General features: G+C 44.8%; 2 protein-coding genes, 1 long non-coding RNA gene and 3 other non-coding genes across 8 annotated transcripts; 4 read left to right on the plus strand and 2 right to left on the minus strand.

The window, feature by feature from the left end:
* Positions 1-1,899: 1,899 nt before the first annotated feature.
* On the minus strand, positions 1,900-15,385 carry LOC138627005 (protein kinase C and casein kinase substrate in neurons protein 3). Of its 2 annotated transcripts, none has more exons than XM_069709041.1 (10): positions 15,093-15,385; positions 12,444-12,511; positions 7,082-7,238; positions 6,758-6,993; positions 5,475-5,630; positions 4,676-4,851; positions 3,883-4,003; positions 3,677-3,747; positions 3,493-3,572; positions 1,900-2,810 (listed from the first exon to the last, which is right to left on the minus strand). In XM_069709041.1, the coding sequence occupies exons 2-10, from the start codon at positions 12,501-12,503 to the stop codon at positions 2,701-2,703; spliced, it is 1,167 nt and encodes a 388-aa protein (XP_069565142.1). In that variant the 5' UTR covers positions 12,504-12,511; positions 15,093-15,385; the 3' UTR covers positions 1,900-2,700. The 2 variants fall into 2 exon arrangements, with proteins under 2 accessions (XP_069565142.1, XP_069565143.1); XM_069709042.1 differs by lacking the exon at positions 15,093-15,385 and adding an exon at positions 14,607-15,063.
* A 2,719-nt stretch (positions 15,386-18,104) lies between these two features.
* On the plus strand, positions 18,105-20,060 carry LOC138626984 (uncharacterized). 2 transcript variants are annotated; one of them, XR_011311347.1, is made up of 5 exons: positions 18,105-18,156; positions 18,644-18,683; positions 18,982-19,021; positions 19,264-19,307; positions 19,437-20,060. It is a non-coding gene; the product is annotated as an uncharacterized lncRNA (long non-coding RNA). The 2 variants fall into 2 exon arrangements; XR_011311346.1 differs by lacking the exon at positions 18,105-18,156 and having other exon boundaries at positions 18,196-18,683; positions 19,437-20,059.
* On the plus strand, positions 18,460-18,551 carry LOC138627083 (small nucleolar RNA SNORD88). Its single transcript, XR_011311356.1, has one exon. It is a non-coding gene; the product is annotated as a small nucleolar RNA SNORD88 (small nucleolar RNA).
* On the plus strand, positions 18,814-18,906 carry LOC138627082 (small nucleolar RNA SNORD88). Its single transcript, XR_011311355.1, has one exon. It is a non-coding gene; the product is annotated as a small nucleolar RNA SNORD88 (small nucleolar RNA).
* LOC138627081 (small nucleolar RNA SNORD88) lies at positions 19,089-19,179 on the plus strand. The gene has a single exon (XR_011311354.1). It is a non-coding gene; the product is annotated as a small nucleolar RNA SNORD88 (small nucleolar RNA).
* A 710-nt stretch (positions 20,061-20,770) lies between the features above and the next one.
* Positions 20,771-25,631, minus strand: kat8 (K(lysine) acetyltransferase 8). The gene is made up of 11 exons (XM_069709068.1): positions 25,263-25,631; positions 24,500-24,574; positions 24,157-24,335; positions 23,990-24,043; positions 23,699-23,863; positions 22,652-22,741; positions 22,412-22,552; positions 22,214-22,307; positions 21,733-21,883; positions 21,126-21,280; positions 20,771-21,006 (listed from the first exon to the last, which is right to left on the minus strand). Exons 1-11 carry the CDS (start codon positions 25,576-25,578, stop codon positions 20,942-20,944), a joined length of 1,485 nt encoding a protein of 494 aa, XP_069565169.1. The 5' UTR covers positions 25,579-25,631; the 3' UTR covers positions 20,771-20,941.
* Positions 25,632-26,194: the final 563 nt, after the last annotated feature.

Raw genomic sequence — 26,194 nt, forward strand, 5'->3', positions numbered from 1 at the left:
AGAGCGTCTCGCGCCATCTGAGATTCACACCGGTTCTCCTTCACGGCGTCCAAACGGTGAATCCTTCGGCTTGAACTTTCCGGAGTGGAGTCCAGGGGAGCGACGATTGTGTTGTTGTTTTTCTCCCCCCCCCCCCCCCCTGAGAAGTCTGGTGTTGACAGGGAGACGAAAGACAAACCCCACCCGGTGTCTCCTGACCCGACGCGCCTTCTTTCTTCGGTCGTGGGTCGGTGACGTTTCTGCCCTCCGCGTTTGGCTTTCTGAAGCATTTCAAAAGGGGCTCCGTTGACCGTTTCCTGAGTTTGACAGGAAATGACACACATTTAACCCCGCGGCCACAAAAAACAAACAAACACGTGTAACACTTTATCTTTTCCCCCCTTTGCTGAGCGCCGTTCATGCTAAACTGGGAACGGGTCTCGTCTGCTTCTCAGAACCCTCGACGAAGGAGATTGCTTCACTTTTTCTTTCTTCTCGCGTCTCAAGATGTTACATAAGCGACGGGGGGAGGAGGGGAGGAGGAGAGGGGGGGGGGAGCAGGAGCTCGTCCAAGGTTGCCTTTGTGATTTTACAGATCACATCAGGTGAGGAAATTCCTTCCAGGGTGACATCATGATCTCTCCGTTGCCGCGATGGAAACAGACATTCCTGTATCCTCCTCTGCTCATATTCCTGGCAAAACACTGTGTGTGTGTGTGTGTGTGTGTGTGTGTGTGTGTGTGTGTGTGTGTGTGTGTGTGTGTGTGTGTGTGTGTGTGTGTGTGTGTGTGTGTGTGTGTAACAATATACTTATCACTGCACTTCTTGCCGTCGGCTGGCGTAAACACAAACACGGAGGCAGGTTGCCTGGCAGATGGCCACGCGCTGATGTCAGGCCGCCCCGTGGTGGCATCATCGAGGATGAAGAGCAGCGTTTGACCCGGACAAACGGCTTCAGGAGGGACTGCTGTACGAGTGTGTGTGTGTGTGTGTGTGTGTGTGTGTGTGTGTGTGTGTGTGTGTGTGTGTGTGTGTGTGTGTGTGTGTGTGTGTGTGTGTGTGTGTGTGTGTGTGTGTGTGACAGCTCATCGTTCTCCACGTGTAATAACATCCACAGGCGGGACTCTGGGACTCAAGTGGATGATGGCCTGATGATTCACAAACACGCATGCTTATGTGTCTCTGTCAACACACAAAAATCAATACGACTTATTTCTATAACAGTTTCTGATTTTTATTTCCAAAAAGACAAATTCGGAGTTTGAGGCCGAGACCGTGGAAGCTGTTTTTCTGCAGCAGACGGTTCGATATCGCAGTCGGACGGCCGCTTATCTCCGAGGAGCGGCCGTGGCGTACGGGGCGGCGCTATCGGCCCCATCTCCAAAACTTCGTGAACAGAGATGGCATCGTTGTCCCCGGACACGTTCGGACCTGAACCCTCTTTTTTTTTTCCTCCCAAAAAAAAAAAGCACCCTGGATGCTCTGATGGCCTCGGTTTCAAAAACGAAGATCACATTGACCTCATTGTGATTAATAGTTCCTGCCGTTAAGAAACTCGCCTCGTCTCGCTCCAGAAACCCCCAAAAAACAGATAAATGGCCTTTGTTTTTGCAGCACTTTTTCTACCTCGACGGACAGAAGGCTCCACGATCTGCCTCTCGTTCGACCCGTTTCTGCCGCCGATCGAACCGCCGACCGTGCAGTGAATGGGCGAGACAGACGTCCCACCTCTCGAGCCTCGTCGGAGCCCCGAAGTACGTCATCCGAGAAGTCCGACAAACAGAGTTTGCACTGCCAGAAAGACCGCTGTCCGACTCTTTTCAACTCTCTCCCGACATTTCGGCCCGCGATCTTCCCGCCAGCGGCGAAAACAAGCACTTTTGGTACTCATAGGTCATTAAAGGTCATTTAAATGATCACTTTTTTTTTTTTTTATTTAGATGTAATTTATTTTCCTGTTTGTGCTTTTTGTTTTTGTGTATAAGCTTGGAGTTCACGGGTCCAACAGTTCTTCTCCTTTCAGCTTTGTTTCCGGGAGAAAAAAAAAAAACCGCTGCCGACAACATGAGAGCCGGGAGAGTCAACCGAAACAGGAAAGTTGTGGGGTCATGAAACCAAAACGGGAAAGCGTGAATGAGACATCAGAAGAACCACGTTCTTAATAACGTCCGCCTGCTCGCAAAAAAAAAAAACGACGCCACGATCTACGAAGACTGTTTCGGATGAATCATAATCGCGGCGTTAGCGTCGCTTTCTTCGTACGTTGTGAGGCTCGGTGAGAATTGTAATGACAATATGTTGAGGTGAAAAATAAAAAGCAGTCCTGTACAGCGAGTTCAGCACCAAATGGTTAGTTATATAGCGTACCTTTTAAAAATCCAGCATTTGGCTATTTTTTTTTTTTACTTTTTTACTTTTTTACAGTAAAGCATCGTTTATCATATGGCTTCAGTACAAGTTGTCTATGCATACTGTATATATTAAAACATTTGTCAAAAATCCTTCAAGAGCTTCTCTTTGGGCTGAAATATCCCCCATAAAACGATCGCACTCGTATCTTTGGCAAACAGCTACTTGGAGTCGATTTTTTGTCTTTTTTTTTTTTTTTTTTTTTTTACAGCATTTGGTTTCGTGTTTCTGACGTTTAATCAGGCTGTGAAATGAAGCGTGCGACGTAGAAAAAAACCCGAGATCTTTCGTGTTCGGGCCTGCGCGCGGCGGCTACACCACCTCCACGTAGTTGGCCGGGTAAAGCCCCTCCCACCCGCCGTCCTTCATCCCCCGACACCAGCCCTGGTCGTCCTCATCCTCAGTCTTCAAAAACTCTTCACCTGCAGTGGGGGTGGGGTGGGGGGGTGGGGATAAACATGTCATTTCCCGTTGTTAAAATAAGAAAATAATCCCTGATTGCCTTAAAAGTGGCTCACATGAAACTCTTTACAACTTGTCTTCATTCAGTACATGCAGACTATGAATATGCAAATGAACCCCGCCCCTGTCTCCTCCCACCCGTCCTGTAGCCCCGCCCTGACAGGGGATTGGTCCTTTCGGTATGTGACATAGGAAACACTGACTGTCTGACAACAAAGTGGAATTGATCTGCTGTGGCAATAACTCATGATGTGTCTACTAGCAAATAAAAAACAAAAAACATCATGGACGTTTTCAACTTTTCTTCTTTAAATTTTTAAAAAAAAAAATAGGGTTGCAACCAACAGTTATGTCCTTAATTAAACTACCAATTATCTCTTTACTAATCCATTATAATTTACCAGGGAAATCCCTCCAAAACAACAACAAAAAAAAGAAAAGCCAAGAAAGCCAACTCATAATTACCCCTAATAGTTGCAAATTAATCTTCAGCTGATTATTTGGTCAATCGGCTAATTTCAGCTCTGAAGAACAATATTATTCAACACATACAAACAGCTTGACGAATTACAGCAGGCTTTATAAAATAATATTCATACTGCTGGTAATTAATATTTTACACATTTGTGTGTTTGTGTGTACCTGCTTTAAAGGACAGCTCGTCTGTCTCCTGGCCATCATAGTCGTACAGAGCTCTTACTCTCACCCCTCCGATCATCGCACTGGAGGACAAGGAAGAGACAAACAGATGTTCGATCAGACCGGCGGCGTCACATTCATGTAAAAAAGTGCGTTAACAGTTTTCCTTTCGGATAAATCTACTCGCCTCCTCTCTATTGTTCCTTTCCTTTCCGCTTCTTTCTTCCCTTTTTTGGTTTTCTTTTCAGGTGTACATTCCTGAAAAGCAATTGGAATAAAAACAAAGAAATTGATTGCACACCAATAAACAAACAAACTGCACTTTTTTTTTTTTCTTCTTCTTTTTTTTTTTTTTTTAATTTTAAGATAAATTGTGGACAAAAACAGAAATACCTGGAAGTGAGGCCAGTCGGTGGGCATGCCGGGCCCGTGGGTGTTTTTCCACCCGCGGAGATCCTCCTGCTCATCGATGGCCATCAGTGTGTTGTGCAGCTCGTTGTAGACGGCCCTCACGCTGCACGACGAGCCGTGGACAAATAGGAAAAACACAGAATGACATTATATATTATCTGACTTTCCTAAATATGTAGTCGCTTGGAAGAGGTTATTTCTCCCAAATAATAAAAACGACTCCAGAAACAAATGACTGCTCGCGCGACATTTATATCGAACGCTCCAAATTTCCGTCTTCAGTCTAAATGTTTAAAAGTGCTTGTTGTTGTTTTTTATATTAAAACTTCCAAACAATCACAGAAAAGTGTTGCCGTTTTATTTAAAGTAACCTCAATGATGCAACGTACTCAGCATGATCTAATAAAAACAATAAGTACAAATTCATGCTGCATATTTCATGTGGCATCTAATGATATTCATGTGTTTCCCTGATGATTATACTATTCATTTAAACCCTAATTGGGAAATAATCTGCTTGCACTTTTTTTTTCAATAAAATTTCCCCCTAAATTAAGCAGATTAATAGAGTATATAATTTCTGTCATCTACCCCTCGTCCCCCTGTGACTGCAGCAGATTTGATTAAGTAATTGGCCATTATTTCCTGTATAGGAGTGGAAGTGAGTCCCTGAGAAACATCCGTGTGCTTTTAATTAGGCCTTAAATGAAGTTGAATTATTGATTTTAACATGCTTACCTCTAAACACACACACACACAAAACACGGTGGTTCACCTGTCGTTGTTGGTGACGTCCAGGTTTTTGTGGATGGAGAGAAAAGCCTGTTTGAGAAACACGATCCTCTTCCTCTCCTCGTCCTGTGATTGGTCGAAGATGGACTCCATCTCCTCCATGTAGCGCGGCGCGTAGCGGTTCACCTCCTCCAGAACCTTCTCGTAGCGGCCGCGGACCTGCGGACATTTCAGAGCAGAACGGCAGATGACAGATGTGAGAAATGTTAATGTCGTTTTGAGGATTGTCATGCCTCTTGGGAAGTCACCACAACTTTGAATTTAAATTAAATTTAAATTATTTATTTTTTTAAAGCCGTTCTGGACACCTGTGAACTGGATTACGTAGAAAAATGTGGACCGTCAAAAAAAAAAAGTAATTTAGAAAACAAAATAAGAGTTTAAAAATTCCGTGTGCACGATTTTGGGCAGATCCATTGGCATAAATGTATTATAATTTTCATATTTATGTGTTTATTAGTCTATAATCACCTGAGAATCATTCCACGTTGCACTGCCATGTTTCTACGGTAGCTCAGAAGGGACAAACCAAACACGGCCTCTCGAGAGGGTCTTTAACATATTTCACATTCGCCTTAAATTCTTTAAATTCTCCGACATGCCTGGGAGTGAAGGGTGTTCACTTCACCACTCTCCAGTCTCCCGGAGTCAATTTTGATTTGACCTGATACGACATGCAGCATCTCCCATTGTCGGAGGGTTTGTTAAAGGTGCCCTGACCCAGCAGAGATAACTGATGGATCAGATGGAGCCTCATCGACGATCTGCGCCGGTGGTCGCACCTTCTCGGCCTCCTGCTGGGCCACCTCGCGCTCCTCCTGGATCTTCTTCTGCTTGTCGATGGCGACGTCCGGGTTTCCCTGAGCGTGAATCTCTCGCTCCCTGGCCGCCTGCTCCTTCCGGCTCACCTTATGGTACGCCCTCCTGGCTTTATCTAGCTGCGAAGGAATCGGTGGACGACATATGAACAGGTTAGTAAAGCGTCCAGGTAGAAAAAAAACCTCCCTCTATAAAAAATAAATAAATAAAAAGTCCTCCGAGCCCACGTTCCCTTAATTAGATCCTCTTCATTACGTTCAGGCACAAAAAAAACCCCACTTTGTTAGGGTCCAGGAAAGATCCTTGTTTGGATTGAACCACGTTGCGCTTTAAAGTTACGACTTCCTTTAAGTTGTGCAACCTGTGTCGTCATAGCAACAATACATGCAGTTTAAAAGAGGTTCCCGTTTTTCTAAATATAGAGTTTGAATCTGGGCCATTTTCTTAATGAGCGCTCGTTTGTGATGCCGCTGTCACTTTCTAGTATGTATGAAAGATGGACTCCCTGAAGGGGGGTTTGGTGTACGATACTGATGCAGATTTGTGATTATAGCGTGGACGGATATCCCGAGCTGCTCCCGAATAACAAGCGAAGCGCAGATTCGAGAGGCTCGTCGTTTTGAGGAATCAGATAGCGACAAAGGAACGATCCCCCCCCCAAAAACCAGAACACAGCGAGTTCAGATGTGTGAAGCTGAACTGATGTGAATCAGGAAGTTGTGGGAAAGAGAATGTGGATTCAGCGTTTCATCGTGGAAGATATCCGGTTTAATCTTCACTAAACGGAGCAAAAAAACAAAACTGACTAATAAAAACGGAAAGATTTGCAGCTTCTATTCAACCTTTTCTGACGTTTTAACATTAAACTACAATTAACTTCCATCCCAGACGACACCAGCCTCGTTCTGACTCCACTTAAAAGGGGGTCCAGGAGTTATTTCCATCGTTTTCAGAGGGCACTCAAAAAGTTGTGGCTTCGCTGCGAAGTTAATGACAAAAGTTGGAAGCGAACCTCATTCAAGCAATTAATAAATGACATTTCCAACTTAAACAAACGGCAAGAAGTCAAAACACCGTCTATTTTTACAGCGCGGACGAGACTCACTTCCATTTGGCATTTTGCGTCTCTGAGAGCTTTGAGTCATTTTGTATAAACTGGTGTAACACAAACAAACATAAACACAGGAAGTGAGCTTTGACCCCTTAAAAAAAATATGTATATAAAAAAAGAAAAAAGAAAAGAAACCTTTTTAAGTCGTTTGGCCCACGGCTTCTGAGCGCGTGCAAAACCCGCGTCGACGTCCTGGGACTCCTTGAAGCCTCCGAAGAGCTTCTTGTGGAAGGAGTCCTTCTGCCAGGTCCGGACCCGGTCCCCGTCCTCCGACACCAGGGAGCGGCAGATGGAGGCGTGCAGGGAGGCGAGCCGGTCGGTGGAGGACAGGAAACACTGCCAGGCCTTCATGAGAGACCCGTACAGAGGACCTGAGGGGGAGAAGGAGCAGGAGGAGGAGGAGGAGGAGGAGGTTCATTAAGGATTTAGATTTATTTTGCTTGTGGCTGCTGCACCTACTGGAGTCCACGACCGGCTTCCACTTGTTGCTCCACTCGCTGAGCTGCTGCGCGTACTGACGCTCGACGCGCGCTCGCTCCTGGAAACACGCCACGATGTCGCTGCACGCCTGGAAGGCGTCTTCGGTGCGCTTCACCGTGCGCTGATAGTTCCCAGGCTGCAGGGGGACACGGACAGAGAGGAGGAGGTGCTGTTAACCCGGAGAAACAACAGGAGGAAGGCTGAACGGACTTAAAAACTCTGCAGCTCCTCTTGAAATGTTTTTGGCTCGACGTGTTTCGTTTTTTTTTTCCAGCGTTCTCTTCACTCTTTTGGTTTTTCTTCTCTCTTCAGTTTCGTCTTTCGGATGCCAGAGAACACAGAGAGGAACATCTGCGCTCAGTTTGCAGCTGGCAGCGAGGAACCAGCATGTCGAGAGTAAAAACTGAATTAGACAAACTAATCCTCAGACTACAACCGCCAGCAGCTCCTCTGTTTACTCTTCTGACTGCAGCTAAACTAAATTTATCGCTGCTTATACTGTTATCATGTCGGTAGGACTGTTATTATTATTATTATTATTATCGTAGTACTTCTATTAACGACGCTAATATTGACATATTAGAACGACTACAACCCCGTGCTGCCACTTACTACTGCTTCTTATTAGTAATAGACCTTTAGCCTTGCTTTTAATTTAATTAATGAATTCATTTTATTATTTTACTTTTTCTACTCACGTATTCACCTCCGATTCCGTCGTTCTGTTAATTACTTTTATATACTTTTATTGCTCCGTTCGAATCTTTTATCCTGTTTTTATTATGACAGCTTTTAAATCTTTAATGCACTTTGTTGTCTTCATTCTTGTTGTTGTTTTTTTTTATCTACTTTCTTAATCCTTATTTCACTTCACGACTGTTATTTTAGCTCAAATTGTTGTTTTTCTTCTTTCTTTTTAATTTGTGTTTAATTTAGTTTTTAAATTGTTCTTTCTCATTATTGGCCTGTCAATCATCTGTGAAGCCCTTTGAACAGCTCCAAACTCTATCAAAAGTGCTGTACAAATGAACTTTGATTGATTGATTAATTGATAGTAATAAAACTAGCAAACTACTATTGATACAGTAAAAGTACGAATAGTACTACGAGTAGTTTTTTTTTTTTCTTCTGGTGAGTAAACTTTGTTTACAGTCTGCAGCACTTTTAAACAATAGTACTCTTTACAAAGTGGAACTAATAGAAGATAATCGGCATGCAAACTAAAGACAGATGATTATTTTATGGCCCAAAAAAAAAGAGAATTTGAGTGTAAATTTAAATAAATTTTGCTTTGATCTAACTTGCCTGGTTTTTGTTTAATCGGGAATTATTGTGGCATCGAGACAATCGTCTTTATTGTTATGAACTTCATCACCACAGCTGGAACTCCATTTAGTGCCTCTTCAGCGTTTTTTAATCCACGCAGAGATCAAAGTTTGAAACCAGAATTTGTTTCTATCGGTTGCCAAAAGGTTTCTCGGTCGTAACTTCCTGAAAGGTTGCCTGGCAACTGCTCCTTGTTTCAGTCTTATTTAAATTAAAAAAAAATTGGGGGGGGTGCTACGCTAAGCTAAGCTAACCAGTAGATGAAAGCGCATCTCCCTGCCACAAGTGACACCTCACGGCCAGGTAAGCTGTCCGGCAGCGGCGTGGGGGTGTGGTCGCCGTGGATACGAGGGCGACAGACAGACAAGACAGACGGACGGGGAGGACAGGGGGGCAAAGCAGCAGCCCCGCGGTGTAATAACATCTCTGAAGCAAGTGTGTTGTTTGTGGATGTGGAATTTGGAAATCTCTGGGATTTTCCTGGCAGCTGCCGTCAGCTGAGGCTCGGCGACTCACACCGACTCTCTTCTTCACTCCGTCAGACGCTCGCTGACGCATTCAGACAGCTGGTTGGACGTGTCTGAGCGCCACAGGATATTTATACATATATACATATATAGTTATATACATACGTTGCCCTGTTGAATCGTATGAGGCGATGCATTTAACGTAAATACCACATCAGACGTAACTAATTAAAGCTCCAGTTCCTCGTGTCGTTCGTTTTGCTTCTCAGGAAAACTGCAGATTGTATCTCTGTCGTATAATCAACGCGCAAACGCTGCACGCTTTCCGTGTGCATTAAATACATCGGACGCCGGCGCACGGCTTTTTTTTTCTCGATTTCTGGATCGATCTTTCAATCGACCTTTGGCAAATTGTCTGCACGGCGATGTTTTATTTTTCAGAGTAACGGTTCGTATTCAAAGACCGTGCGCTCGGCGTTCAAGTGGTTATGTTGTCACAAAAAAATAAACGCTGTTGCTAGGCAACGACAACGTGGAGGGCGTCTAGAAGCCACAGAGGCTAACGGTTTGTTTAATGCAGGAAATACAAAGACACGGGAGGGAAAAGATGAGGTCGTTGAGGAAAAATCCACGTTTTCCTCATTCGTCTTCTAAGTTATGAAGACAAACTCCACACGAGTAAAACTACAATATATCAGCTGAACGTCCGACCGAACGTGAACTTCCACGACCTCTGACCTTCCTGCAAACACCGGCAAACACGTCACAACTCGGGAACCCGAGGCTTAAAGACAATTTTGAGCGCCGACGTGGCGAACGCCACAAGAGGGCGCCGTTCAAACGGACTCTCCTCGTGCAGGCGATGAATTCGACCCCCCAGCGAAGGTCTTCAACTCTAATGGGACTCCTTATTTAGTGGTTAATTACAGTCTTTACATGGAAATCGATATGAACGACATCTCCAATAGAATATATCGTTTACTTTTTAAAGTTTCATTTCTCATATTCTTTTCTTGCCTTTTCAGATTTTTAGCAGCATGTATTTTTCTTTCCCTTCACACTTTCAAAAAGATATTTTTGGCTTTATTTCATCACTCGGCCGCCACGTAATTTCTTGTGAAACACGTATGAAAACTAGCACCCGGACTGTAAAAGTGATTTATTGTCTACTCCAACAGGCCTTAAAAGAATAAATAAAACAATCACAGCCCCCGATGTGCTTTTAATGCAACACTGTATTTTTTTATGCTTTAATCAAAAATCTATTGAGGTGTATCCTCCTCTCTCTCTCTCTCTCTCTCTCTCTCTCTCCTTCCTCCCGTCGTGGTCGGCGCTAACTCGCCTCACTCGTCTGCACATTAAGCAGAAACAGCTGAGGAATCCCGGTTCGAGCCCGGCGGCGACGCTGCTGAGACCCAGTTGGCCAATCTGTGAAGCAGATGCTAATCCGCTACTGGAGAGAGCCGTCCAAGCAACAAAACCCAGAATCAAAGAAAAACGGCTTCGGACCTCTGCTGGGAAAAAAAAACCCAACACATTTCACATACAAAACGGATCACATTCAGAATATTAGTGAAGGATGTCGGCGGACTGAAGGAGCGCCGCGAGGCCACAAGTCACCTCTTATCAAACTATTTGAACGGCTGTAACAGCAAAACTATGAAACGTTAACTGTATAAAAGGAGAAGCAGTTACAGAAACAGTTTAAAAGGAAACAATGGCAGGCTTAATATTATTAACCAAAATAAATATGTAGGAATAGATTAAAATCACTGTTATGTTTTGTTTTATACTTGGGGGGAGAAAAAAAAAAAAAAAGGCAAAATAGATCTCACAAAATCTCCGCGTGTCGCGTTTAATAGCAGATAGCGCGGCGTGGTGGCGGTGGCGGTGCGACCGGGCGGGAAGCAGCACGTCTGACCGGCGCGAGCGCAAACCCCGCTAACGTGGCGGCGACGGTGCGAATACGAGCCGGCGGAGCTGCAGTTTGCAGAGTGTGACGACAAGACAGCCCCCCCCCCCCCCCCGAGCGAGGCGGCGTGCCCGGCGCAGACAGGAACTGGCCTGGATAACACATCCAACACAACAGGAGGCTTTCCAAAAATGACAGGAGGGGGAGTAGAGATGAAAGTGGGGCAGCCCATCGAGGCCAGCGGGAGACGAAAGCCCGTATTTAAAGCGGCAGCGCGCTCGAAACGAGACGGTCGGCGTTGGAAGTGTTTCACGGCTCGGAGACGGGGTGTCGAAGGTCACGTGCAAATAAATGAAGTGAAATGAAATAAAAAGCTGCGTTTCTGCACGTCTCGTCGTTGACTTTGCTCAATGAGATGTTATCAGGGAGATTCTCATATATATGCAAGTTATTTTATCTTTATTTATTTATTTTTTTTATTCTGTCTTGGTCGGAGCTTTACAATAGCAAAAAAGAAATTTAAAAAAAAAAAGAAATCACCTCTTGGTTTTGGCTTTTGTTCCAAATGTTAAGTTCACACCGTGTTTGATGCTCAACCGTCCTTTAATGATTTAAAGGAATATCTTTGGAATATTTGTGCTCGTTGTCTTTATTGTGAGAGTTAAATGAGGAGATCCTGCCACAGGCCTGTTAGCCCTCGCACAAAGAGGTGGAAGTGTGTGTGTGTGTGTGTGTGTGTGTGTGTGTGTGGGGAGGGGGAAGGGGGGGGGGGGGGTGCATACCAACACTTCTACAGCTCACTAAAACACTGCAGTCTGGTTGTCAGCGGAGGATCCTGCAGGAAGTCACTGCACCACCTGGTTAAGGAATAGCCTGGGATTTATCCCCCGGCAAAACCAAGTGTTGTTTACTCTTTTTAATTCATTAATTAGACGAGATGAATTTTATTACCTTTGAACAAAGCCCGGCTGGCTGTTTGCATATTAAAAAAGGTGCAACTACTCCTTTGAGAAAAAGACAACAACAACATCGGCCCATTTTAAACGCAACGTGTGAACTCCACATTAACAGTGCAGCTTTCTGTCATCCTGCGGAAAAAAAAAAAAAAAAAAAAAAGAGCCCACGAATACAAACATTGAGCAGAAACTGTAACAAAGCAGCGATCCTGCAGAGAGCAGGAGCGCAAATGGAAAAAACATGTCCCGGATCCCCGGAGGAACTCGAACCCCCCTCAGCTGTACACCGTCTAAACGCTGTCTGTTCGAGCGATCGCAGACAATCAAATACCTAATGAGCCGAAAACACGGTATCACAAAAGCCTTCTCCGAGAGCCCGTTTCGATCTGAGGAGGGCAGCTCGGGGAGCGTTTCAAATAAACAACAACAACAAAAAAAACAAAAAAAAAATGAAAGCACAGCCTTGTTTACAAGGAGACGCAGCCGCAGCGACTGAACTGTTGGGCCTGTTTTGACTGGGAGGTCATTCTGACACGAGATACCGAAGGGAGAAGATATCTGGAGACACACACACACACACACACACACACACACACACACACACACACACACACACACACACACACACACACACACACACACACACACACACACACACACACACTTCCAAGTACACGTACCATCCAGAAGCTGCGATTGTTGGCATCTTCAGGGCTGTTTTCCGACGGCAGGGTCGACATCCTGTTCTCTGAGAAAGTAAAGAATATATAGTTAGTTTAGATTGCGGTTCTTAACTTCTGCCTTTTAATCGGCCCGCCGAGCTTCAGATGGAACCGTCTCCTACTTCTGCGCCCCGACTTTGGAGCTCGGAAACTTTAATTTGTGCTCTATTATTTGCGGTAGATGTTGGACATATAATCGAGTGTTACCTATTTCAGCCGTTCCGTTAACCTTTTTATGCTTCATATTTACCTATTTCAACTTTTAGCTAACTTTTTTTTTAAATGTTTTGTCTTTTACATCTAAGTGTAAGTGTTGATTTATATTTGTTTTTATCTATTCAAGCAAATTATCCATTTGGCTGTAACTAATTAATTACTTTCACCTGACTGATTAAAGCCTGATTACTTTATGCCAACTTTTTAATTTTTTTTTTCTTTCTTTGCTTGCTTATTTCAGTCAAAAAAAATAAATAATTGTTTTTATTAAATTACTTGAGCTACTCCACTTCCCATAAAGCCCTCGGCAGCAACGGAAGTCACCGGCGAGCTCCGTGGACGGCTGGTGGGAAATCAATACTCTCTCCTTGTGTGTATCTATTTGAGGCTCTACGCTATTGAAAGCATTTAATATCCCCCTCTTGTAAACGCGCCGCTGTCAGGACGGATATGAGGGTGTAAAGCAGGTGTAACACGTGCGAGTCTGGAGCGTGTAATGGAGGCTGCGCCGGCACCCATTAAAGAGTTGGAATTGCTTCTGGAAGTTGATGTGTGCCGTAAATTTGAACCAGCCGGCGTGCAGTAAATGGAGGCTCGTATATTAACGAGCTCTGACAACACCGGCGAGCGTTGGACAGTCCCTCTCCCAGCATTCCCAGCGTCTGAAACACGAGCTGTCCCAAAAATAAACAGGGGGTCAAACACGTCCCGTCACCCGCACCAATGCCGGTGGCCTCGTCTCGCTCTACCATTGAATATTATACGAATAAATAGAAAACAGCACGCGTGCGCACACACAACACCAATTCTCACAAAGAAAAAAAAAAAAAATATATATATATATATATACCCCAAAAACCTTCAGTGATCCACATTTTATACTCATGTGGTCGCACTATGAAAAAACAACAACAACAACAAAAAACAATCTTTTCCAGTCAAATTTTTAACCACACAGCAGTTTTTGTTGTTGTTGTTGTTGTTTTTTTTTGTCTTCTGGTGTTTCAACCCCCCCCCCCCCCCCTCGAAGCCGAACTCCACCCAGACTCCACCTCTGTCATCTTCTGCTTCCTTCCCTGCAGCCTTCCCCTCCTCACAGCGCACAATTAGATCCAATGATTTCCCTCCGCAGCCTGCTGTTCACGGGGCATCACATGCTCCCACTAAGGGACCCATGTCATGTCCCCCCCCCACTTCCCCCTCCCTCCCTCCCCCGTTTGAAATCTTCCTCGGTTTGTCCTCTGGCCGTTCACAGATTACACAACCCTGCAGGAGGTAGCAAAAAAAACAAAAAAAAATTTTTTTTTAAATGAATCGACCTCCCTTTTAACCTTTGACCTCGACTTCCTGTCCCACCGCTGGCTGGCTTTCCTCCGGGGTATACAGACTGAGTCCGGGTTTCTCACAGGGAAAAATTTGGGGAGGGGGGGAGGGGAGGGTTGCTCCACTGTCCCCTGATGTGGTCCCCCCCCCTCCCCCTCCTTTGCCTGACTTGTACCGAGTGTGTTCACGTATTGAAGATTTATCCTCCGAAGTATAAACTCACTCTCTGCTTCGGTTTCAACCCTCATCATGAGCTTCAGTCCGCGTGAGAGAAAAAGCAGGCTGTGCAGCTCAATATCTGCTTTCGTCAATTTGTTCGCCTCACAGGCCTTTTAAAAAGGATTTCATAGTCAATTCAAACGTCCTCTGAAAAAGAAGGATTGACCCAAATTTGACCTTTCATGTAAAAAAAAAAAAAAAAAGAAATGAAACTGTAGTTTCTGTGCCTTTTCTTAACATCTGTCAGGTATATCACCGTGTAAGTCCTTACTCGGGTGACTTTAAGTGAGCTGCAAAAAAATGTATGTTAAAACGGTAAAACATATCTTTTCATGCTGTTTTGAGAGAAAAAGTTGGACTTACCGTTTTAGGAGCTCCGATCTAAACGTCCTCCAGGCTTTATCTTGGCATGTCAGATTGCAAATTTGTTCCCTGGGGGGGGGGGTTTTTTTTTTTTTTTTTTTTTTTAACAAGTCTACTTTTGCTCCAGTAAATCGCGTTAATTCAAAAAAAAAAAAAAAAACTTGCAGCGTGTAAACTTCCCAACTTCAACCCCTTCAACAAAAAAGAAAAACCCAAAAACAACACAACCAGCAGGCTAAAAGCTGAAGCTCTCCAGTCCATCTGGAGCTCCGATCCAACCAAACTCTCTCACCCCTGGATCCTGCACGCGCGCACGCACACGTGCACGTACACACACACACACACACACTCCTCCCTCTGTCCCCGTTTCATCTGTCACGCATAACTCCACACACACGCATTGCAATGAAGGAAATATATAGCAACAAATGAACCGAGAGCAGAAATAGGAGCTCGTCAGATCTCGGTGAAGCAGCCGCTCCTTACCTCTCTGGACGTTGAGCTCTGCTTCAAATCCCCCTCTTGGTTGTTGGTTTTTTTTTTCCTTCTTTTGTTTGACTCGTTAAAACTTTTTATTTTCTTTCTTTCTTTCTTTCTTTCTTTCTCTCCAGTCTTAGTGCAGACTCTCGGAGGCCTCCTTCCCTTTCTCCGTCCCGTCTTCTCTCTTCCACCTCCTCTCCCCAACTTGGATTTATTTTATTTTTTTTCCACTCGTCCTGGACGCCGCCGCTCTTCCCCCTTTCTCTGGCCCACTGCTTGTGTCAGATGAGTTGGCTCCCCCCCCCACCACCACCACCACCACCACCACCACCCTCCTCCTCCTCCTCCTCTTTTCTCTCCTCCTCCTTCACCAAAACAGCTGCAAGAAACTTATTCTCTTGTTCTTTGTACGTCACCACTTGTCTCTTCCATTCACTCCCTTCCACCTCCCCTCTGGGGCGGGGAGGGAGCAGGGGGGGGGGGGTTGGAGGGGTAGGGGGGTGGGAAGGGGGGCTGGTGTCGAGGAAGTATGTCATATCATATCTTTTTTTTTTTTTTTTTGCATCTCTTAAAGTGAGTCAGACGACAGCCGAGTTGCCGAGCCGGAGTGTGTGTGTGTGTGTGTGTGTGTGTGTGTGTGTGTGTGTGTGTGTGTGTGTGTGTGTGTGTGTGTGTGTGTGTGTGTGTGTGTGTGTGTGTGTGTGTGTGTGTGTGCGTGTGTGTGCGTGTGTGTGCATGTGCGTGTTAACAGGCCTGTTAAACCACGTTTTACTGTTTCACAAAAGAAACTAAGAAGCATCACAGAGCAGATGATGGAAACTCCGTCGTCTTTCGGCCCCACGTGCTCCCTCGGGATGGTTTGGTAGGCCCGCCTCCACAGCTGGAGGACACATCCGGTGTGTGTGTGTGTGTGTGTGTGTGTGTGTGTGTGTGTGTGTGTGTGTGTGTGTGTGTGTGTGTGTGTGTGTGTGTGTGTGTGTGTGTGTGTGTGTGTGTGTGTGTGTGTGTGTGTGTGTGTGTGTGAACAATTCTTCTTCAGACTTCAAAGTAGCTTTGCCTTTGACACACACACACACACACACACACACACACACACACACACACACACACACTCGTCATGACGTAACACCCCGTGCCATGCTGAACTCCGTCCCGTCGTGTAAACAAACCAGAGAAGCCGTAAACGTCGTCGGTGCTCACGCGCTCAGCTGCAACCCTCTTTTAGGAAAACAGCGACTCTGCGTCAGTGATCCTTTAATCAGACGTGTCATGGCAACACCGCGAGAGTCTCTCATTAAAACTGATAATACGTTATAGGAGACAGGACCATGTCAAACAGGTGGGATGGGTTTTAAATTACCGGCAGCGTGTATTCGTACATATACAGATATATTATAGTGATTATAACTCTTTTTCTCTTTTTTTTTTTTCCCCTCATAAAAGTGGTAGGAAAAATTCTGACAAGGAAACAATTGAACTGAGTGATGCCTGAATCACCAATAAATCACTGACTTGGTTCTACTTGTATTTAAATGTACAGTCGAACAAAGTGTGACTAGTTTTTGTCGACATTTTGGCAGTTTAACCAATATATTAAAATCCCCCTTCCTTTAATGTGCAGCACACGGTATCCCATAAGTTTGTAGTTTGTGCAGATCATTTACATCATTTATATCTTGTTTCTTCCACTTTTGCCATAAGACTTTACAATAACTCACCTCTGGCAAAATCCATCACAGTACAATAACACTGTTGACTGTGTTTCTTGGTTTCTTGCTTGTATATTATATGTATATTATATATATAGATATATACTGTACCGTATGTATATATATATATATATATATATGTTGACTGTGTTTTTGTATATAATATATATAGATATTTAATGTACTGTATATATACTGTATGTACTGTGCATTTTATATTTTATATTTATATTTTTTATTTTATTGCTTTTCTATTATATTATTCTATTCTATTATTATTTTATTCTATTGTTTCTATTATTGCTCCTGTATGTATGCTGTTGTGGCGAAAAAATTTCCCCTCGGGGATTAATAAAGTATATACCTACCTACCTACCTACAATGCCCAGTTAGCTCCACTTCATCTTGTTCTGTTTAAACAGCAACATCGCAGTAACATTTATTATGACCTTCAATTTCATGTAGAATTTTTTTATTTATTTATTTTTTTAAAGACAGGTCTAAGAAATCTTTTTAAAAAAGAGGCATATTTTAAGACGCCCACATTATTTTCACCTTGGGGTCTTCATTGATTTACAGAGCTGTGCAGGTGGAGTCCAAAATTTATGTGATGTTGTATGACTTGTCATCATTATTCTTCTCGGTTAAGGTTAAATTATATTAACTGATCACTTTGAAACTGAGTTTACAGCTCTGGGTTCAAATATTGTGACAGATTAAAAGCTATTTAAATGTCCTGGTATGCGAGAGGACCTTCTGTGTTATGTTTAATATCACTTTTCATGGACTCATAAAGTTATTTTTACAAGTAGAAGTATTTATTTATTTATTTTGACGTATTTAGTACGCTTTTGTGTCACGCTTGACATTGAAGCAGGGAATCAACAGTTGTCCGAAGTTGTTATAATTTGTGTTTACACCACCCTCTGGTGGTTACAGTGCACAATACACATTTAGGCTATTTCACTTGTTTTTTTATTTAGATCTTCTTTTTCTTTTTACATTGTTTTTTTGTGTTGCTTATTTTTTAACACACAGCTGTATTCTGTCTATTTAAAAAAAAAAAAAAAAAAAAAAGATAAATTGCTATTACGTTTGTCTTAATGCTTGAGATCATAGTGGCTGTGGTGTTGATGTAATAGGTCGCAGTTATACACTGCCCTCTGCTGGTCACATATTAAAACTACACTTTAGTCTCTGGTTAAATTTTTTTTTTTTAAGTTTACGTCTACGCGCGCCTCTCCCGTCCACTAGGTGGCGGTAAGTGAGCTTATAAGTAGCTGCCCACGGCCGCCATTGCCATAACGAAGCAGCCCCCGAAGCAGTCGGACACTTCGGCGGTGTCATTTCTGTCGGAAATGGTGAGTTGATTTTTTTTAATTTCACTCTATAACTTTCTTTTTAATGTAAGACTTGTTGAAAGTGGTCGCACGTGACTTACCAACTGCCCACTCCGGTGAACAAACTGAACACGACCGCCACGTGGCACCGACTCGAAAGCACGTGGGCACCTCCGGGGCTCGTGCTGTGCGGTGTCATTAAACCGGCGCATTTGTGAACGGGGTTTTGCTTTGCAGGAACGACCACGTGAGCATCTTTATTGCCATGAATTAAGGTTATTTCGTCAAATTTTAAATGAATGAACAGTCCTCGTATTGGCGGCCCTTCTCCCCTGATGACCTGCACTGGGCTCTGATTGTGCGTGCAGACAGACGTGCGTCTCCGGCCCTGACAAGCCAGAGTTTCTGAGGAAAAAAAAAAAAAAATGAACCTCGTGTCGGTTAAAGTCGCTGTTTATTCTTTAAAACTGTACAGTAACGTAGATGTTATTTGTTTTGGTCTTTTCAGGTCTTTTGAGATTCCTCCCATCAAGCTGCACCCTACAACGGTAGGTCACGTGTTGAAACGTCCCCGGACTAAACTGAAAGTCTTTTAATTTAAAAAAAATAATAATAATAATAATTCATAGTACACGTGTGTAATTACGTTCCGTGTCCACTTGAGGGCGATAAGCGCTCCTTCTCCCCTGATGACCTGCACTGGGCTCCGAGTCTGCATGAAGGACAGACGTGCGTCTCCGGCCCTGACAAGCCAGAGTTTCTGAGGAGAAAAATGAACCTCAGTCAGAAGTGTTGACGAAGCTCCCGGTAATGTCAAGTAATGTCTTTTCTTTTTGTCTTTTCAAGGTCTTCTCGAAGTCCTGCAATCAAGCCGCGCCCTACATAGGTAGGTCGAAGGTCACGTGTTTATCGTTTTAAATAAATAAATAAAGTGTTGCATGTATCTGCGCTCCTTTCTCCCCTGATGACCTGCACTGGGCTCTGAGTGCATGAAGGACAGACGTGCGTCTCTGGCCCTGACAAGCCAGAGTTTCTGAGGAGATAAATGATGTCATGTCACAGGGAGAATAAATCGGCATGACAACAAAGTAAAATTAAAAAAAAAATTCTTTTGGATTGTCTTCTCAGGCTTTTTAACCAGTGGAAACACTCGCAGACTGGACACGAATCAGGTGAGTGTCCAACTCTTCCTCCATGTCTGACAAACATTTAAAACCTTCTCAGACTAGAATTATTCTGTTTTGACTTGTTTGTTTGTTTGTTTTTCTAATCGCTGTTTTCCTGTTTGTGTTTTTTTTTAGGTTTCAGTCTCCCTGCAGATGTCATCTTTTTTTTTTTATTTTGTGGTGCAATTCTCTGTATTTCTTGTTTTTTCTCCTAATGGTATAATACACTGCTCAAAAAAATAAAGGGAACACTTAAACAACACGATGTAACTCCAAGTTAATCCCACTTCTGGGAAATCAAGCTGTCCAGTTCGGATCAACACTGGTTGTGGATCAGTTTCACCTGCTGTTGTACAAATGGAACAGACAACAGGTGGAAAGGAGGCAATTATCAAGACAACCCCTATAAAGGAACGGTTCTGCAGGTGGTGACCACAGACCGTTTCTCTGTCCTCGTCCTTTCTGGATGATTGTTGGTCCCTTTTGCATTTTGCCAGTGTCCTCACCACTAGAGGGAGCATGAGGTGTCTCCAACCCACAGAAGTTGCTCAGGTAGCGCAGCTCATCCAGGATGGCACATCAATGCACGCTGTGGCAAGAAGGTTTGCTGTGTCTGTCAGCACAGTGTCAAGAGGACGGAGGACATACCGGGAGACAGGCCGGTCCACCAGGAGACGTGGAGGGGACCGTAGGAGGACAACAACCCGGCAGCGGGACCGCTATCTGCTCCTTTGTGCGAGGAGGAACAGGAGGAGCGCTGCCAGAGCCCTACAAAATGACTGCCATTAGGTACCAGGATGAGATCCTCAGACCCATTGAAGACCAAATGCTGGTGCAGCGGGTCCTGGGTTCCCTCTGATGCAGGACAATGCTCGGCCTCATGTGTCAGCAGTTCCTGCACGATGAAGGCATCGATGCTACGGACCGGCCTGCCCGTCCCCCAGACCTGAATCCAATCCAGCACATCTGGGACATCGTGTCTCGTTCCGTCCACCGACGCCACGTCACACCAGACTGTCCAGGAGTGGACTGCTGCTTTGGTCCAGGTCTGGGAGGAGATCCCTCAGGAGAACATCCGTGGTCTCATCAGGAGCATGCCCAGGCGTCGTAGGGAGTGCATACAGGCACGTGGAGGCCACACACACTACTGAGACTCATTTTGACTCGTCTTGAGGAATTTCCACAGAAGTTGGATCAACTTCCACTAAGTAATGAATAAAGATTTTCAACTAGAATATTTCATTCATCGAGATCTGGGATGTGTTGTTTAAGTAACCGACTTCAGCATTAAAAGCTAAAAGTATGAGGAGGATTTAACTCAACAGGAGTTATATATTGTAACTTCCTAGTTAATCTATTGATATTTCAATGAGCTGAAGGAAAATAAAACCTCAAAAGCAGATTATTACACACAAATTCAAGAAATTTCACCGTTGCTTCAAAAACCTTAAACAATCAGGAGAGATGGGGAGTTTCCATATTTACATTTATTTTATGAAAATACTGACCGATGCTACTAATAATATGTACAGTGTGAGTTCACAACAGCAGGTGAGGAAACAAGGTGGCAGACGATGTGCAGATGCTGACCGGGACACAGGTGTGTGTCGGGGGGGGGGGGGGGGGGGTCTCCGACTCCGTCACTTCTTGGATAACTTGGCTTGTTTGTTTTTGGGAGGCGCCCACTTCAAACACAGGGTGTCCACTGAGGAGGAGGAGAGGAGTTGGTTTAAAAAAAAATAAAAATAAAAACTTTTATCGGCGACAAACTTCGAAACAGTCACAGAAAATAACGACTACGGAAACGGATCGGTCCGCTCTCACCTGTGATCGGCGGTTTCTTGTACTGGGCGCTCTTCAGGTGCTCCTCCACCAGTTTGGGCGTCACGCAGATGACGTGCTGACCTTTCCAGTACTTCACCATGTTGAGCGACTGCAGCGTGCTGATGATGTCGCTCTGCGTGATGCTGGTCATCTGGCTGCGGGGGAGAAGGTTCGGTGATTAGATGATTAGATTTAGACTTTTATTAATCCCGCAGCGGGAAAAGTCAGTCGTCACAGCAGCATGAAAAAAAAAAAAGAAAAGGTGCACACAATATGAAAAACAAAATTTACTAATACGTATAAGAAATAACTTGAATAAAAAAAATAAGCAATGAATAAATACACGCAGACTACACAAAAAAATAAAATAAATACAGTTTGGGATGAATGGGAAAAAAAAGTGTCAGGTGCTATGAAATTTAATGAACAGTGCAACGTTATTATAGGTTGGTGTTGAAAAGTGACGGCAGAGGGACGCTTTAATTCATTAAAAAATTAAAAAAAATAAATGCAGCAGCTGCAGACTTCTATCTGTGGCTCCGAGTTGTGGAGGATTTTCAGACATTTCTTTTTTTTTTTTTAGGATTCACTTTTTAAACTTTGCTACCTGAGGTCTTTGATTGACAGCGTTCCTCTGAAGTCCCTCAGGATCTCCAGCAGCACCCAGGACCAGTAGCTCCGGTAGCTCAGCTTCCCCAAGTCGGACAGAGGCTTCTCCGGAGAACCCACCGAGCTCTCCAGCTTCGACAGCTCGTAACCTGGGAAAAATACAAATCCAAGACGTTCTCATCGGTCCATCTGCAGATTATTTTCCTCTATCGATGCATTTGTTTAGTCTGTGAAATGTCAACAAGCGGAGAAAGAAGCTTCCTGCAGCCTCGTGTGACTCCTTCAAAATGACGTCGTTTCATCAGTTTCACATTAAGACCAAAAAAAAAAAAAGAAGCTAATTCTGATCTTTGAGAAGCTGAAACCAGAAAATATTTTGCAAAATGAACTGAACCGATGTTTAAAATCTCAGATGAGATTGGAAAACCCAAAATAAAAGCCGAGTCGGCGCCAGCAGTGAAACGAATGTCTGTACTTACTGAAAGCTATGAGGAACTTCCCGTAGCCGCGGCGCTGGTACGGCGGCAGCGTGAGAATACACGCCACGTTGTTCCCGTCCGGCGACTCTTTCTCCTGCGGAACAAAACCACAGACGGCAGCTGTTCGTGACTCAGTCGTCGACATCAGGAACGACGTGGCGAGGCCGCGGATCAGAACCTCCGACGGGGTCCACTTACTTTGGAGAAGTATCCGACGATGTGCGCCCCCTGCTTGTTGACCTCGGTGAGGATGTAGAAGATGAAGGGCTCCACGTCGAAGTAAAGTGTCTTGTGGTCCAGAAACAGCTTGGCGAGCAGACAGAGGTTCTGACAGTAGATCTGCGGACGAAAAGAAGAGGAGACCCGACGCGTTCAGAGCGACGCGGCGGAGGGGGGGGGGGGGGGGGGAGGCTTCAACGTGTACGGTTTTGTGCTCACCTTGTGGTCCCGCCCATCCACCTCGAACACCGAGATGTTGCTCCTCCTGTAGATCTCTTTGCCTGGAGGCTGCTTCCACTGGCAGTGCGACTGGAAGGGGGGGGGTCAAAGGTCAGAGCTCTCGTATTGCTTATTTGACATTTTTCTGACGTCATCAGAAGATCTACATCCGGGGTTACTTCCCCGTTTGACCCGATCGCCGACGTATTCATCCGCCCGCTTTGTCGCTTCGTGGAGGCTCAGCAGCTCAACGTGACGGTTGGAAAACTGCCGATGGGCAGAAGACCTCCGTAGAAGAGAGGAATCGCAGCTGTGGAGCTACGACACGCGATCAATAAGTTCAGAGAGTTCCTGAACGCAGCGCAGCGATGCACGCGGAAGCAGCAGGAAGTAAACGACCTTCAGGGGGAAGTATTCAGAGGGGGGCGGAGCTTCACCGTCCAACACCTTAGAAGGCGCGTCAGGTCAGGAGACACCAGGTGGGCTTTTTCTTTTTGTGTCGCCGTGAATCCCGTCAACACCGAGTTCCCCCGGGAACCTTTCCGAGGGGAAAACAGTCGCCGCAAACCACCCCGATCTGTGGCGCCACGGCAACAGGGTTCATCGCTGCGCTGCGTTCAACAGGAAGTCTCCGAACTTTTTTTTTTTTTTTGATCACACCTCGTACAACTAATGAATCGGCAGCTTCGATTAAACATTGTCGTCGCGGAGACGGGTGTTTTCCCAGCTCCCCACGCGGTTCGTCAAAACTCTCCACGGTCTCGCACACGTGAGCGATGAATACGCGGGCGAGTCGGCCGGCTGGCAGGAAATTCCCAATTCATTTCAAATAAATGTCCTCTGGAGGTGTCGGACAGGTCGGAGCGAGCAACGTTGGCGTCGCTAAATAATCCGACACGATCCTTCCTTTTCTCCAAAGAAGTGAGGAACACGTTTCCGCCGCACTTCACAACTCGTCCTCATTCTTTGACTCAAACAAAAGAAAAAAGAAGAGCAGCCAAAAGTTTTACTCCGTTGTTTCTTCCGGTCGTGACAAGTTGGACTGACCAGATGATGCCTGAACGTCTTCTCGTACTTCATGTACTTGAGGCAGTACTCGCAGATCCACAGCTTGGGCTGCTTGCCGTAGTCCTCGGGAAACGGCGAGAAGTACCAGGCGTCGATCTCAAAGTTCCCGATCTGGATCTTATCCACGTATTTCACTTTGGTGATCTGAGGGGGAAGAGACGAGGACGTGAGGTCCGGCGGCGGGAAATAACCAGCGGGGACTGGGTGTTAAAAAAAAAAAAAAAAAAGAAGAGAAAAGAAACGAGAAAGTATTCAGAAATCGTCACGCACCGCCTCGTGCTCCTTCTCCAGAGCGGCCGTGGTCGGGTCCATCTCTGCGTACGTCTGTAAAAGCCCCACAAAAAAAACAACAACAACAACAAGCTCCGTCAGATAAATGAAACGCGCCGAGAGCGTCGCAAACGATCGGCACGAAGTAACCCGGGCGTCTCTCCGACCTTCTGCACGTGGTTGATCTCGTCGTGTTTGCGCTTCTGGTTGCGAGTGATCTTCCTCTCGGGCTGTTCCCCCAAATCTCCGACGCCCCCGATCTCCGTGCTCTTCCGCACCGCGTCCTTCACCGTCTTGGTGAGAGCCAGCCGGGCCTTGCCGACCCACTCGTCCAGGCGCCGGTTGACTGCCGGGGATGGGGGGGGGGGGATCGTCGTGGAGAGGGGAGGAAGAGGAAGAGGGGATGGAGGAGGTACGGTGGAAAATAATGAGGGACAAAAGAGAAGGAACACAAGGCGGACGCAATAATGGAAATTTAAAGGTCATGTAAAAAGTATATTTTATACTTACACCCTACGTAGTGAACGTAGAACTCCTCTCTGCCCTCCTGTTCATTCATTCGGAATTGAATAACCTCTGCGGTGTCTGAAAAATTTACAAAGTCCATCAATTTGATTTTATTTATATAGCGCCAAATCACAGCGCAGGTTATTTCATGGGCACTTAACACATTAAATTATATATAATTAATATATATATTATTAAATTATAAAGAGAAACCCAACAATTCCACAATTCCCACGTAAAGCCAGGAGGGGAAAAACCTCCAACCATCAGTTTTCGCCAGTAAATCTGCAGCACAAGATACCTTCCCACCAAACTCCCTTCAGATTTCTAAGACTTTAGTGATTTCTAACTTATTAGCCAACATACTTACTTAGTTACGTTTTATCAACTATTAAAAAACACACGTGCTGAAGTGTTCTTTAATTCGGTAAACACATAAGGACCCAAACCGCAGCGTTAGACTGTTTAATCAAGTGAAATATCAACTTTTAGAGACGACTCTTCTGTTGTTTACACCGTTAACGGTCTCATTATCGAAGCCGAATTTTCCAGAAAGCCCCGATAATCTTTGAGTTGAATTCCCGTTTTTTTTATTTATTTTTTTACCACCGATTAGGTTTTTAAAATAATCGGCGAAAGTTTGCGCTTGACAATTCTAATCTGGAGTTTGGTGTGCGTTTTCTATCCCAAAACAAAAGGGAGTCTGCGCAATTTACGCAGCCAACACGTTAAATGAGTCCGAGGGGGGGAAATGTTCTTCACTCACGCCACGTCTTGTCGGCTCTTTGACATAAATACGTCTCTCCAATCTCCACCGACACCTCTTGCTCCCTGCCGCAGCCGAGCACTACTCCTTCCGGCATGTGCTGACTACCAGAGACCCCGGCTTCTCGGAGACGGCCGAGGGCCTCCGCCTCGTCCTCTTCCCCGCCGCTGCCGTTGGAGGAGCACGCAGCCGGGATGCTGCTGTCCAGTTCTCCCCGCTCGCTCTCCATGTGACTCGAGTCCATGTCCACGTCCATCCCGTGCTGGGAGTTCTTGTTGTGGTAGTAGCTCTTGTGAAAAGCGGTCCCGCCAGTCATTACAAACCGCACGTCTCTCCCGACTCTACGCAGTTCGTCCAGAGGGGCTGGTCTTCGACAATTTAAAAAAAATAAATAAAAAACGGCCAAGATGGCGTCGGTAGAACGTCGGTCCCGCCTCCTTCAACACCAAACAACTACATCTCCCAGCAGCCTTAGCGCGACGTTGCTCTAAAGTATTTTTCCTCTCCTTGTTCCTAGTTTTATCTCAAACACTGCTTGATTTTACAGAAAAATAAAGCCTGAGATAACAATACATTTAAATCATTTAAATTTAAATAATTGCTTATGTATTTATTTTTTTTTTTTAATCAGGTCTTGAGCGTAAATTCAAGCCACAAACCGAAGTAATACTTCTTCAGAAATATACTTTAGCTCAAGTTTTGTCAAAAATTGGGGAAAATTTAATGCGAAAACTGTGTCAATGTAAATCCTGTTAACTTCTGTTATATTGTGCTTTATATAAGTGAGTTATCAAACATCTACCACAATAAAAGTATAAACAGCCACATTTACTTTAAACCGTTTTTTTTATCGTATTATATTTGAGTGTATTTGATTATTTCTGATGCCACTTCACTCTATATAAATATATTCACAATGTATTCTATCATAT

Source organism: Brachyistius frenatus, unplaced genomic scaffold (genome assembly GCF_029030835.1).
Source record: "Brachyistius frenatus isolate BFR_SWC_R1_liver_20210118 unplaced genomic scaffold, ASM2903083v1 Contig_80, whole genome shotgun sequence".
Lineage (NCBI taxonomy): Eukaryota > Metazoa > Chordata > Actinopteri > Embiotocidae > Brachyistius > Brachyistius frenatus.